Source organism: Mauremys reevesii, linkage group 1 (genome assembly GCF_016161935.1).
Source record: "Mauremys reevesii isolate NIE-2019 linkage group 1, ASM1616193v1, whole genome shotgun sequence".
NCBI lineage: Eukaryota > Metazoa > Chordata > Testudines > Geoemydidae > Mauremys > Mauremys reevesii.
The window spans coordinates 64,655,571-64,670,415 of record NC_052623.1 but is presented as its reverse complement, the minus strand read 5'-3'; the positions used below and the strand labels follow the sequence as shown (position 1 = coordinate 64,670,415).

At 44.6% G+C, this 14,845-nt stretch overlaps 1 protein-coding gene and 1 non-coding gene across 3 annotated transcripts; one reads left to right on the top strand and one right to left on the bottom strand.

Moving 5' to 3' along the window:
• Positions 1-1,231: 1,231 nt before the first annotated feature.
• Positions 1,232-1,320, bottom strand: TRNAS-GCU. Its single transcript has one exon. It is a non-coding gene; the product is annotated as a tRNA-Ser (tRNA).
• Positions 1,321-4,722: 3,402 nt separating this feature from the next.
• Positions 4,723-11,286, top strand: CBY2 (chibby family member 2). Of its 2 annotated transcripts, none has more exons than XM_039497827.1 (2): positions 4,723-4,848; positions 10,061-11,286. In XM_039497827.1, exon 2 carries the CDS (start codon positions 10,203-10,205, stop codon positions 11,166-11,168), a length of 966 nt encoding a protein of 321 aa, XP_039353761.1. In that variant the 5' UTR covers positions 4,723-4,848; positions 10,061-10,202; the 3' UTR covers positions 11,169-11,286. The 2 variants fall into 2 exon arrangements, with proteins under 2 accessions (XP_039353761.1, XP_039353755.1); XM_039497821.1 differs by lacking the exon at positions 4,723-4,848 and adding an exon at positions 6,609-6,807.
• The last annotated feature ends 3,559 nt before the right edge of the window (positions 11,287-14,845 follow it).

The following is a 14,845-nucleotide window of genomic DNA, read 5'->3' as shown; positions in this document are numbered from 1 at the left end:
ACGGGAGACCCGGCTGGCCCGAGAGGCACTGTGGCGTTGTCCCGCTTGGGTCACCTCTTGCCCAGGCCCTTCCACAGAACAGTACAAGGAGCTGGCTTTCCCTTCTCTTCCTAGGTGAAAGAGCTTTGCCTTACCAGGCTTCTCACCTAGCTTCACTTCCCAGAGACTTCAAGCCTTCCTTGCTTGAAGGGCTCAGCTTGCGAGCGCTCTGGCGCCTTGTGGCTGTCTAGTGATGGATGCCAAAGATGGCTTCTCTCCTCCAAAGTTCCAGCACCTTCTTTCAAGGGGCAGGATGACCTTCTGCTCTTCTTCCCTTCCTCTGCGCTTCCCAGCCCCCTGCTGATTTCTATGGAAATGAGGCTTCCCTGGCTTTGCCTCCCCCCCTTACTCCATTTCTTTGGAGACAGGGAGCTAGCTGCCTTCCCTCCTGTTTGGGGGGAAAGCCTGCTTCTCCCTTGCTTTGCTCCCAGGCTGTAAAGCAGAAGATCAGGGAGTCTTCCTAATTCCTCAGCTAGTGGTAAGACCTCCATTTCACCAGGATATTCATCACCAGTGTGCGAGAGGCTTCCAGAAAAGACCTTGCTCAATACCCTTTCAGACTACAGTACTATCTGATACAATCAGTTGAGTCAGTTCTTCATGACTTGAAGTTCAGACCCCCGTCTTTCTAGACCAGTCAGCCTTGGCAATGCAAAGTAAAACCCAGACCAAGCTTCTCTCTCCTGCTGGGTGGAGACGCCATGCTCTCGTCTCCTCTTCTGCTTGTTAGCTTGAGAGCTTTCTCTACCTCCTACGTCAATGACCCTTGATTCTCTCTGCCTGGCGAGCGGGCTGCTCAGAGAAGCAAACGGTTTCCTTTGCCTAGGGCAGACTTCTTTTCCCGACTCCCCTTGCTTCACGACATTGCAGTCATCATTCCGGTCTCTAGCCGGAACTCTTCATACACACCGGGGGCGTACAGCAGCGGGCAAGGATCGGGGAGGTCTCAGTTTTTCAAGGAAACGTTCCGGGACACCGTTAAGATCCAGATCGAAAGCATAGCGCGTCAGGCTACGCTGAACTGGTCTGGAACTTGTGTCCTCAGACCAGTGAGCCCCTTCTCTTTTGACACAAGGATCCGCTTTCCTGGCGGGTGGGCTTCTCTTGTTCGTTCTAGGAGTCGCTTGGGCGGCAACGGGCAGAAGTTGCCGGGAGGAAGGACCCCGTAGCCAAAATGGCAAGGGAAGGGCGACGACGAAGGTGGGATTCGAAGCCACGCGTGCAGAGCACAATGGATTAGCAGTCCATCGCCTTAACCTCTCGGCCACCTCAAAGGCCGCCCCGGGACACCGGCTCTCCTTTGATCGGCCGACGCAGGCCGCCCGACGCAGGATGAGACGCCTTAGGAAGAGCAGGCTGCCAGCGTGCCAGTGGTGTAGAGGTATCATGCAGGGTTCCCATTCCTGTGAGCCAGGTTCGAGTCCCGGCTGGCGCAAACCTGCTGGGCCCATGGCCGCGTAAGGTCCTTCTTTTGCGTTGGTGCCTGGGAGCGGGAGGAAAGGCCCAGAGCAATAACTCAGTCATCTGACCCCCACCCCCCTCAAAAAGAAGAGAAGGCTCAAGACCAAGGTTCCCTTCTGAGTGGCAGCGAGGAGGAGGGGTCCTACAGCTTTGCCATTGCAGCCAAGCAAGCAGGACGTCCAGGTACCTGCTGTCCTTTGGCAGCCAAAGACAGGCACCCAAGCCAGCTGGAGAAGAAGTGTCAGTGAAAGCCTGTGCGCTTGCCAGTAGCGCTGAGGCCTGTTGTGAGATTCCTCTTCTTGCGAGCCTGATGGGAAAAAAGATGGGAATGTACCTTAGTTAGTAGTGAGTTTTTTTATTTTTTTTTAACATATCTTCACTTAAAATACTAGAACTCTGTCATTGGGTTTCCCACCTTTCTGCCACCTTGAGATTTTTGGGTTCTGGCTTCCAGTTTCCTGGTGTCTTGGAGTGGGATTAGCTCTTTTAAATTATAACACATCAATTGTTCTGTGAATTAATCCTCTATTTATAGTGCTAGTGGAAAGTGAAAGGTAATGGTGAGTTCTCAGTTGCGAGTGGCATAGATTCAGTGAAACCTGGGTGTATTGGTTGATGACTATAAGTTGCGAATGTGATACAGCTGTGAAAAAGTCTAATTGACTCAGAGGATGCATCAGCCATGGTACTTCTAGTCGAGATGGGGAAGTGTTATTACCACACCTCATCTGCAATATCACGGGCAATTGTGATCTCCCAAGTTTAAGAAAGATGATTTTAAATTGGAACAGGTTAGAGAAGAGCTGCAAGGATCATCAGAGGAATGGAGAAACTGTCTTACAGGAAGAGACATAAGTATCTTGGCTTGTTTAGCCTAAGAAAATGAAGGCTGTGGTGGAGGTATGATTGTTCTCTATAAATACTTCCGATGGATAAATGTGAGGGAGAGAGGGGAGCTCTGAGTTTTATGAGGAGTTCTCAATGTGAAGGTGGAGTGATGACTTGACCCTTGGAGCATGTTTGTTGTCAGTAATGCGTGTGTTTGTGGTGTGCTTGCTGCTTGACTGAAATAAACTGTGTGGTCTGTTTGTTTGGGGGACCGTGTGCTGAGCCTAGTGGCGTGCTAGGGAAGGCTAAAAGCTTCTTAAAGAGGCTTTGATCCTTATGTCCTTTAGCACCCATCAACCCTTAACCAGGAGGCAGGGCTTTAAAGCAGGCACCCCTAAGTGACCAGAGGAGCTAGGAAACAGGGGTGGCTAACAGGGGAGTTTTGCAAGGAGTTTGTAGAGGGGGTGTTTGCGGGGGAGCTGGGTACACTTAACAGTCCTTGATCATAAAAGCCAAAAACACTCTCTGATGCAAACAAAACATCGACAAAGGAACCAGCTGCAGGAGTAAAATGAGGATGCAGGCAGATGTCCAGCAACAGAGTGGGGGCTATCCAGTTTGTTGGACCCACTGCAGCATGTATGATTACCTGGCCTATGGGCAGGTGGTGTATGTGTGCATTTGGGGCAAGGAGTTCCTGGCCCTCAGAGATCATGTGCGGGCTTTGGAGACCAGAGTGGCTGAACTGGAGGAGCTAAGGGAGACAGAGAAGTACATAGACTGGGAGTGTCCTGGAAAGTCTCATCTTTTAGCCTCTGTGCTTTTGCAGAGGATGAAAGTCTCAGGGTAGGAGAACATCCACCAGGAGCAGAGGGAAATGATCACAGAGTTGGGACCTTCTTTCCAGATGATGATGTGGTATCCTTTCACTCTGAGGATACCTCTCTGAGGGAGGGAACTCCAGTTATTAGGAAGAGACAAGTAATAGTTATGGGGGATTCGATTATTAAAAGGTAATAATTGGAGATATACCAATCTCCTAGAACTGGAAGGGACCAAAAGGTCATCAAGTCCAGCCCCCTGCCTTCACTAGCAGAACCAATTTTTGCCCCAGATTCCTGAGTGGCCCCCTCAAGGACTGAACTCATAACCATGGGTTTAGCATACCAATGCTCAAACCACTGAACTATCCCTCAGCTATTTAGAATCACAGATAGCTGGGTTTGTGATGACTGGAAGAACCACATGGTAACTTGCCTGCCTCATATGAAGGTTATGGGTCTCTCAAGACATCTAGATAGACTTATGTGTAGTGCTGGGGAGGAGCTGATGGTTATGGTACATGTAGGTACCAGTGATATAGGGAAGGATAGGAGAGATGTCCTGAAGGCCAAATTTAGGCTGCTAGGTAAGAGATTGAAGTCCAGGACCTCCATGGTAGTATTCTCTGAAATACTTCCAGTTCCACATGCAGGGCCAGTTAGACAGGCAGAACTGGAGGTTCTCAATGCATGGATGAGATGATAGTGTAGGGAGGAGGGGTTTAGATTTATTAGGAACTGGGGAAACTTTTGGTAAAGGGGGAGCCTATACAGGAAGACTAAACCATCACAACCATAGGTGCTGACTCCATGGGTGCTTCGGATCTGGAGCACCCCTGGAAAAAAAATGTGTGCTCAGCTACCAATCATATATATTGCTTGCACAGCCCCTATAAGCTGTTTGCTGCACTGAAGCCAATCAGCTGTTTCCCATCCAGCCAATCAGCTCTTTGGCATGAAGCCACATATCAGCTGTATGCATGCAGCCAGGATCTGTTTCCCAGCGTGTGTGGCTGCTGCATCTCCCAACTCAGCTCCCACTGCAGCAGGTGATTCCTTTTCCAGGGCAGAGGGAGCCCAGTTGGTGAGGGGCGGGCAAGTAAAGGCACAGGCAGCTTCTCAGCTGGTCACAGGGGACTGGGGGAAACAGGGTAGGCAGGCAGCTTCTGGACTGGCTGCAGGGGGCTGGGGGGAGACAGTCTGGGTGGGCAGCTTTGGGCTAGTCATAGGGGGCTGGGACTGGGCAGGTGGGTGGGCAGCCCCCCCAAACACACACATCTTGCCTTAAGGCAGGAAGGGGCAGAAGGGAGCAAGCAGTGGGTGGGAGGTGCTCAGGGGACAGAGCCTAGGGGGAGGTGGCAGAATGGGTGCAGGACCTCGGGGCCAGAGTGCGGCAGGGCCTCAGGGGAGGGGGTGGAGCTGGGCTGGGGCACCCATCGGCAAAATCAAAAATCAGCACCTATGATCACAATGAGAAGAGTACAAAGTTGGAGCATCTGAAAAATGCACTAGCTGATGCTTTAACTGTACATCTTTGAGCGATCACAGCTATCTTGGAGTCATGGCACACCTGACTGATGCTACATGGACACTGCAGTCGTTTGCTTTAACAGTAAAGCATTCTGAAGAGAGACTGTATGCTGAAACATGTGTAGAGCATTTCTTGGATGTTGCAAAATAATGGAATATTCAAGAAAAGGTAACAACATTTAGTACTAACTGTGCAATCAAAACTGCGATTAATCTTGATTGATTATTTTAATCGTGATTAATTTGTTTTGAGATAATTGCTGAGTTAACTGCAATTAATTTACAGCCCTAATTTATACACTGCCATCCCAATTCACTTGTGTCCTTTTCAGAGCAGAAGGAATTCTTTGATATCCCCCGGTAACTCTTTCTGATCAATTAGCATGCCATGAACACAGACAAAATACGCTACAAATACCTTGCTGTACCTCTCTCAATTAACCAGTTCTGAAGCTGATGCAAAGCCCATTGAAGTATGTATCAGTCTTTCCGCAGACTTTGGTCCGGTGTGGATCAAGCCTTAAATCCTGGGGTAGCATAAAGAATGATGATTCATTCACACCAGTTTGTACAGATATGAATAAAGGCAGGAAAATATGATATAGAAAAATAAACATAAACCACAAACTTTACTCTGGAAGAATCAGATTTTTTTCTCTTTTGATCAGTATTTATTACTGGATTGTTCTGATCTTCACTAACTTTGGCTCCAGTAAGTTACTGAGCCCTTAAGCTTTTCTACCAAAGTCTGCTTTAGTATATTGCACCCCCTTGGTTCTCCAGGAGTTGAGGAGGATCACCAGTTCAACAATCACCTTTCCTAAAGCTCCCTTCCACCAGTAAGCAAACTTCAATCCCCTTCTATCAGTGGACAAACTCCCTGCAAGAAACTGATTTTCCTGCTCTCCACTGTAGAATACTTGAATTAGAAAGTAAACAGAATGCTCTCCAGGGAGTTGCCATAGTGACTAGTAATGCTTTAGTGTTGTCTGAGATTAAATAGAAGTGGGGGGAAAAATTACAGTGAGAATTTGTATGCCTAGGTTTATCATCCTTGCATAACTCAAAAATAGCTGAATGGGTTTACCTCGAACTTCCCAAAAGAATCACAATTACCTTAGGGCTAAGGCCAAGTTTAATATTTTCACCTGAGAAGAAATTAACTGTAGTGTTTGTGATTTAGGAACACTCGAATTAGAAAACACTTTATTCTACTTTTAAAGATGCAGCAAATAAGAAGTAGGAAGAGATCATTAATAATGGAAAGATGTGAAAATGCAAATAGCTGCTTTGGATAATGACATTAGCTTTAATGCCCGGATACTCTCTGCAGTCTATTGTTTTATTAACAGGATTCGGTGATATCCTAGCTCTTTTCATTTGTAGTAAAAAAACAACCACCACCACCCAAAACCCACCAACCTCAACATTAGTTTTGGAAAATTACTCCAGGCCTCATACCGGATAAGAGGAAGGTGTTTTGTTAATTTCAGTATCAGTTCAGCAGAATTTCTGGGATGGAACAAATCATGTTCTCTAAAAACGAAGTACTAGAAAAAGAATTCATTTGAACTGCTTCTAAGATCACACGTGAGGATGGAAGACAGAAGAAGGACTTGATTCAGGAAGAATCTTGAGAATGAGCTACTTGTTATAAGGAAAAAGAGGTATCTTCTATTTTAAAAAAAATTCACATACAGATCTGAGGGAAAAAACATATTCTTCAGAGATTGTAGTGGGAACAATAGAGATTAAGTTGTGAGAATACAGTACAGTATTAGGAAACTTTTGATGGAAAACACTTGAGATCCTACTGAAGTCTAACAGGCCTGGGGAGCAGATACTTTTCACCTACATCAATTGTGCTGTTACTCTGGATGCGCTTTGATACTGTGTCTATGTCATAATGGAGCTGACACATTTCCTTCTTGTTACATGCCTCAGTTTGAAAACCAGGTCCTGTCTCTGGCCATGTTGAAAATCAGTTTTGAGGAGGGAGAGGCTGAGGCAGCTTCTGGCATTGGGCCTCAGCATTGGATGCACTATAGTTATAAACCAACTGTGTGTTTGGAGAAGATAAAGAGAAAAGAAACAGGACATTGCTAAACTTATTATCTTTTAAACAGAGGTGAGCAGATGCACCTACTACTACTGAAGAATACTATTCAACTTGATTTTAAATAGCTTTGCTCATGCAAACTGTACCCCCAAACTGCTTACAGGATTGCTTAATCCAGACCTAAATGAAAATAATAACTGAGATTAAGAGAAATTAAAAGGCCTCTGCAAGAAAGAAAAGATGGGTGTGGTTCATCACTTGACATTACTCTGGTCAATCTCTTTTTTGGTCATTACTCATTTTTCTGGTCAATCTCTTCTCTGACAATCTCTTTTCAAATCTCATTTTACATGGGACTGATTTACCACTGTGTTACTCCAGTTTTACCTTGATTTCCATGGAGTTACTGATTGAGATTTGAAAAGAGATTGGAAAATGTCAATCAATGACACAGAGAGAATAGCAGTGAATTTGACTTGGAGGCTTAGTGTATATATAGTAGATTCTTAGATTCCAAGGCCAGAATGGACCATCGTAATCTAAGATGCCCTCCTGTATAATACAGGCCATAGAATTTACCCCCCAAATAATTCCTAGATCAGATCTTTAGAAAAAGATCTGATCTTGATTTAAAAATTGTCAGAGATGGAGAATCCACCCTGAACTTTGGTAACGTGTTTATGCTACACTAGAGATAATTAGCCATGAATCAATGACCCCTATCTTTGCTCTCTGATGTTGAGATCACTGCATTCTTATTAAATGATCAGTTAGACAAAAAGCAGAGACTCAACTCTTAGCTGAGGCACACAAGAGGTTAAGTAAAAAAATTGAGGCGTGTACAAAGTTAAGAAAATTAAGTAATATATAGAAAAGACATGAATTAGTAATAGATTCAGGAACTTATTAGAAAAAAGAGGGTGCAGCCTCAGAAGTCAAAGGAACTCCAGTAATTTATGAGGTAATTGTGGATAGTCTTAGTGAAGGAGAAACCAATGGGGGGGGGGGGGAAGAGTTAACAGAGATTATGTGAAAGAAGCTAAATTATTAGGATCTTTTGATTCCCAGACAGCATCACGAGCAGTTATATTGTTGTTAACTGAAGCAATGTAAAGCCTAGTAGAATTATGTCAGAATTAGCTGAGCTAAAGTTTTTAAAGCCTACAATAACACCTCTCCATAAAAAGTGGTTTAACTCACTCTCCCCAGACATAAGTCAAAATGATGAAAAGTTGTGCTGGGAATTTTCTTGCCAATACCCAGACATGACTAGTCCCACAGCTCAGGTTTGACCAGGGTGACACGCTCTGGGCTCTTTCTCAAAAATTATGCCAAGTTTGTATTGCTGCTGGAGGAGTAATTTTGCTGATCTTAATTCCCACTGGAAGCAGCAGTATGGACCACTGAAAAGCTAAAAATGAGCATATTTTCTTTTTCTTGATTGCAAAGAGAACTCAGTGCGGTAGGTGTGATTTTTAGAAACTTCCTGGAAAGGGACACAGCCAGGGCCAACATTTTCAAACTTGGATGCTTAACATTAGGTCCTGAATCTACATGCAGGCACTGAAATAGAAATGGGCCAGGTTTTCAGAGGTGCCGAGCAGTCCTAGCTCCTACTGACTTCGGTGGCATTTGTGAGAGTAGAGCAATTCTGAAAATGAGGCCATTTATATATCTGATGCCTAAATATGGAGGTAAACACCTAATTCTAGGCTTTCACTTTTGAAAATCTTGGCCAGAATTCTTTGTGAAATCTGTGTCAATACAGAGCTCCACTTGTGAAATGGAAGGTAAACTGATACAGCAGATGGGCCTTAAGCCAGACTGCGTGAGTCCTTGCTCCATATGTGGCTTACAAACATACACAGAGATGTTCCCTGCTCCAAATGGCTTATAAGATAAGACAAAAAGTTCATCAGGAAGAAGTGTTGAGGTTTTGGAGACTAGAAGAAGGTAGGGAGTATCCCTAGAAGAAGTGGGTTTCACAGAGGAATTTGAAGGAATCAAGAGAGAGGCTGTCTGGCAACACATGAGATAACCTGCTAGAAGATGCAAAGGAGAGTAGAAGAGAAGGACTGAGCAGATTGGGAAGAGTGCACAGATGGAGGAGTCATAGTTGAAAATGAGGACAGAGGTGTGGGGAGGTGAGATATTATATGGGTTTGAAGGTGAGTTATGTATCTTTTGCCAAAAGTGTTTGTAGCACCTTAGAGGCAGACAAGGGCCCTGCACACAAGCTGAATAGACGGAATTGGATGCAGTAAGTGACAGGAAGCCAGCTGGTGGGTACAAGGAGGGTTGCAAGAGGAAGGTGACATGAGCAGCAAAATTTGGTCCAAGTGAAGGAGGAAAAGTAAGAGGAGGAGCGGATTGTCTCAAGTTTCTGTGCTTAAGTTGTGGTCAAGCAGTGGGAGTAGTAAGGAAACATGGGTTTTGGTTATGTGAAAAAGAAGGAAGCAATAGGACTTATTAGCAAGAAACAAGAACTGGGGAGAGGGGAAGCTTAAGAGTCAAATATAATACCGAAACTGTAAGTCTGGGGGACAGGAAGACCGGTAGCACTGCCAATGGATCCAGACAAAGGAACAGAATGAAGAGGGATCGGAAGGAAACATAAGGAATTCTTTTTTAGAATGACTATTTTTGAGATGGTGGCAGAACATGCAAGAGGATCATCTATGAAAAACCAGAAGCCGGTGCTGTGGTTCAGTGCCATCTTTTTTGTTCTGTTTTTTCTCATTTTCTGTGTGCATGTTATACCATTCTGTGCTCTAAATCTTCAGAGATTTATACATTTTTTGATTCAGTCTCACCTCCTGCATAATACAGGCCACAGAAATTCACCTAGTAATTTCTGCACCAAGGACTGAATTTTCAAAGGTATTTAGGTGCATAAAAATGCAGACAGCTGCTTTTGAAAAGCCCACTGAGCGAGTTAGGTGCCTGACTCCCACCGATATCAATAGGAGTCAGACATCTAACCTGCTAAGGTACTTTTGAAAATTGGGCCTAAACCTATAACATCTGATAACTCATTTGCTTGTGAATAGGCTGGGGATGAAATAGCATAGGGAGCTAGAGTCCTGTCTTTTAGCCCCTTAACTTTGCTCAGGATGAAGCTGTATTGTGCACAAAAAAGCTGGTCGATATAGTAGTATTAGTTTTGCCAGTGCCTGAAAAATTGTTTTCAGCCAACACACCCATTCTGATAGAGGCTGATCAATGAACAGACTTTGAGAATTCACTTATTTCTTGTCAGCTGAGTTCAGTTCTGTCTTTGAACTTCATAACTAATTCTGTTTGTTTGTATTCCATATTCCAGCAGCCCTGACTGAGCCTTTCCACAGACCCTGTTCTATCTACTCCTTGCTAAGGAAAACAGTCTACTATATAATTACTGAAGAAAACCTTTTCACACAGACTTCTTCACTTCGCTAAGTCAGCCCACGCTTACTTTTGATCTGATGAATCACCAGATGCAACGGGCAGAACCAGATATGGATTACATTCCCCCACGGGTCAAGCTAAGTGATGAGACATTTGTCTTTGTAGATGGCAAATGGGTGAGTGAGACCTATAATCAGCCACCTTTTGCTTCCCAACAGAAACATTACAACAAGAAGATGCAGAATGACTGGACTCTGTGGGAGGAGAACAAAGCACTCTGGGAAGAGAACAAGGCCCTCCGTATTGAAAACAAGGCCCTCAGGGAGGAGAACAAAACTCTCCAGTGCCTCCGGACACAGAACAAAGCCATCCAGGTTATTTATGATGAGACCCTCCAGCAGGTTCTCCAGAAGGAGAACAAGCCCTTCCCAATCTTCCAAGAAAGGAACATAGGCTTCCAGGTCAGCCAAGAGAACAAGGCCCTTCAGGTTGTTCGAGAAAAGAATATGGCTTTACAGGTACTCCGGGAGGAGACCCAAGCTGTCCCAGTCTTCCAGAAGGAGACCAAAGCTACCCCAATCAAAGAGGAGAGCAAGGATGATGTCCCTGCCTTCCAGGAGGACAGTAAAGCTAACCCAATCCAAGATGAGAGCAAGGCTGGCTCAGCCCTCCAGAAAAAGAGTAATTCTGTCCAGGACATCTGGGAAGAAAGCAAAGCTGTCCCAGTTCAGGAGGAGAACAAGGCTGCCCCAGGCATCCAGGAGGAAAATGTGGCTCTCCAGGCTGTCCAGAAGCTAAACCAAACCCTCCAGGCCCTGCTAAAAGAGAACCAGACTCTTCTGGAAGAGAAAAAGGCAATCCAGGCTCTTCAGGAAGAGAACAAAGTCTTCTGGGAAGAGAACAATAAGTTGAAGCTGCAGCTAACTGTAGTGAAAGGCATAGTGTCAGAGATTATGGCCCGGATGGAAATACTGCAAAAAGAGCTCAGTGCCCTTTCTCCTGTGCAGTGTAATGAGATGAGGAAGCCAGACAGGTGCTGGTAAATGAGTATCAGCAAGAAGAAATGTGCAGCTTGGTGCTAAAGACCTGCTAGATCACATTTGATGAAAAAGCTCTCTCCTCGTTTCTAATAAAGTCCTGGTGGAGATTCAGAAAAAAACAGATTGGGGGAATATTGCTTTATTCTGAGACTTGCATGTATTGCTTTATTTTATCTTCTTTGTTTCCTCCTGTGATAACATGCATTTTGGTGTGTGTCATGAAGTTGCTGTGTCAGCCATATTTCCTAGCCTCACATAAGCAAAAATTTCATTCGCGAGGGATTGATAGATTTGAACTCTTAGGAGATCATGGGATTACCAACCAAGTGGTTTTTTTAAAACCGTAATTCTAAGGATAAATAATAAGGCCTAAACGTGGCTTGTGATCCTGGGTGTCTAACATGAGACGCCTTAAAGGGTCTTGTTTTATAGAGGATGACTGCTCAACACTTTCTGAAAATCAGGGTCCTTCCAAGAATTTCTATATATTATAGATGATAATTTCCTAACTCAAGTTCCATCCAACACAAGGGAATTCTATCTAAGACCTCATCTTGATTGATTGAAGAATGGATCACAGAACTAAAAATGAATGGTAACAGAGGTACAAGTGATCATGACTTGATCATATTTATAATGTTCTAACAGAATAAAGCCAAAACCAGCCTCTCTCTCTCTATATATATCTATATCTATATATAGGTACAAGTGTATATATATAGAGGCTGGTTTTGGCTTTATTCTGACCCTTTAAGACCCTTTAAGGCGTCTCATGTTAGACACCCAGGATCACAAGCCACGTTTAGGCCTTATTATTTATCCTTAGAATTACGGTTTTTAAAAAACCACTTGGTTGGTAATCCCATGATCTCCTAAGAGTTCAAATCTATCAATCCCTCGCGAATGAAATTTTTGCTTATGTGAGGCTAGGAAATATGGCTGACACAACACCTTTACACACACACACACACACACACACACACACACACACACACACACACACACACACACACACACTGCTCTAAAGGGGCCATTTTCACAAAGCTGAAAACAATTAGGAGCCAAATCAGCTGCGAGGAAAAAATTAATCAGAAAAATGTGAATTATAATTGAGAATCGTTTAACAACACTTTTTACTAGATACCCCAAAAGCCACAATCACATAATCAAGGAAGTAGTTTGTACTGGTTTAAAAAAAAATCTGGTTTAGAGGGGAAGTAAAGGCAGCTAAAAAAAATGAAAGAAAAGGATGTTGATAGTAATGAATATATATCAGAATCTAGGAATTATAAAATATTGATAAGGGAAGCAAAGGGACAGTAGGAGAAATCAGTGGCAAGCAGATTTAAGGACAATTGCAGATTTAAGGACAATCAGAAGGCATTTTTAAAGTGTATTAGGAGCAAAAAGAATCCTGACAATGATATTGGTTCATTACTTAATGGAAGTGACAGAATTATCAATAATGCAGAAAAGGCACAAGTATTCAATAAATATTTGTTCCATTTTTAGGAAAAAACAGATGTTATAGTCTTAATATATAATGATGATAACACTCTTTTCAGTCCATTCATATCTTGGGAGGATGTTAAACAGCAGCTACTGAAGTTAGACATTTTAAAATCACCAGGTACAGATAATGGATAATTCTGTTCCTGAATGACTAACAGTGCTATATCCCAAGTATATCAGGATGTTATGATTCTTTAGAGGAAAAAGTTTTATAAGAATTGATATGGTAAATGAACCTTGTCTCTGATGCAATCTTCTGTGAGGAGCTAGAGGAGAAGGGCTCTCAAACTATCCTAATAGTTCAGGACAAGAAGTGAAAAAGATCTATATCTAAAGCTGACTGAGCTATTCATTGTGTACAAGCTAGCCATCACATTTAAGCAAATTATGCAACAACAAAAAATAATCAGAAAACTCGCACATTTGTGGAAAAGTGAAGAAAAGGCTGGCAAATGCATAAAGTCAAAAATTATTCAGAATTCAATTAAATGTTTGCAGAAAATTTTCAGTCATTCTTCTCCACCTCTTCCCATATACAAACAAAGAGACAAGAGAGATCTAGGTATTCGGAATACAATCAGACTTCACACCTCATATTCCTTTTCTTGTGAGAAGTGCCATGACAATTGTAATGACAAGGATGCCATTTCTACCTCTTATCATTAAGGCTAAGATTTAGTCATGCGTATTTTTAGTAAAAGTCATGGTCAGGTCACAGGCAATAAACAAAAATTCACATCCCAGTGACCTGTCCATGACTTGTACTATATACCCCTGACTAAGTCTTTGGTGTTCTGGGGGACTTCGGGGATGCAGCTGCTGTTCTGGAGGGGAAGCTCTGGGGCACGGGCTGGTATGGTGGCGGGGGCCTCTGGGGCACCTGCTGGTATTGGGGGTGGGGGGTTCCAGGGTGCCCTCTGGTGATCAGGATGGGGGCTTCAAGGTGTCCATTCGTGCTTGGGGCTCTGGGAGTCCAGCTGGTGCTGGAGAGGGGTGGGGGGGGGCATGGGACTGCCACCATTGCTGCTGACAGGGGACTGCCCTGCCAGCCCAGGACCGCAGCAGCTGCAGCTGCTACTGGCAGGGAGCAGCCCCGTCAGCCTGGGATCATGGCAGCTGCTGCTGTCGGGGGGGCAGCCTGGGACTGCCCTGCTGCTGTTGGTGGGGGGTGGCCTGGGACTCCAACCACAGCTGGTGAGGGGGATGGTCCAGGACCACCACTGTTGTGGGAGGGGGGTGCTGCTGGCCCCGGGGCTGCCCAAGCTCAGGCAGCCCTGGGGTCAGTCACACTTGCCAGCTGCAGAAGTCCCCGAGGGGCGGGGATTATAAAGCCAGGAAGTTTGCTGCAGAAAAGGGCTGCAGGGAGAGTGTCTGTAGTCACTCTCTGAGACCAGATAGGACAGGAGGAGAAAACCTAAGAGGGAGAATAAGCCCTGGGATTCTAGCCCTGGAAGAAGGGTCAACCCCAGAGGAGTTGTGGGGAAAGGAAGCCTGAGAGGGCTAGGTAGGAAGAAGTCCAAGGAAACAGCAGCAAGGGGTAGGCCTGTGCAGACCTTGGCTGCTTGTTATAGGGTCTGTGGGCTTGAGCCTAGTGTAGAGGACAGGCCTCAGTTCCCCTGGCAGCCACTGGGAAATGGCATAGGAGCACTGGAGATGCCTACCAGAGAGCTGGTCCGGAGAGACTTTGTAACCCCTGAAGGGGATGACTATAGAGTGAACTGACAATATGGTTGAGTCACAAAGAGGGAACACCCTGAATTATGAAGCGAAAGAGAGGGGTCACAGCTTGAGTAACTGATGGAAAAGGGTGCCAGACCTGCCAAGAGCTAAGCCCTAGAACAGCCACAAGGAGTGTGAACTCCTTCACCCCAAGTCTCCAGAAGATGTTTAGCTGGATTTCAAATCCCACATCTCAAACTAGGACGTAGGTGTGTAAATGCCCATTTTATGTATCCAATTGCCAATTTGAGTTATCCACATACAGGATGTGGGCATCCAAACAAAACCTCCATGTTTGAAAACTGGACCTATTCTCACAACTGGTATGACTAGAAAACCTGGAAATGTATTTCTCTCTCTCTCTCGGACTCCTGTGATGCAGAGCAATTTGGCAAAATCTTTCAGACAGAACACTGAAACCTTTAGATAATCTAACAAGACAGCAGCAA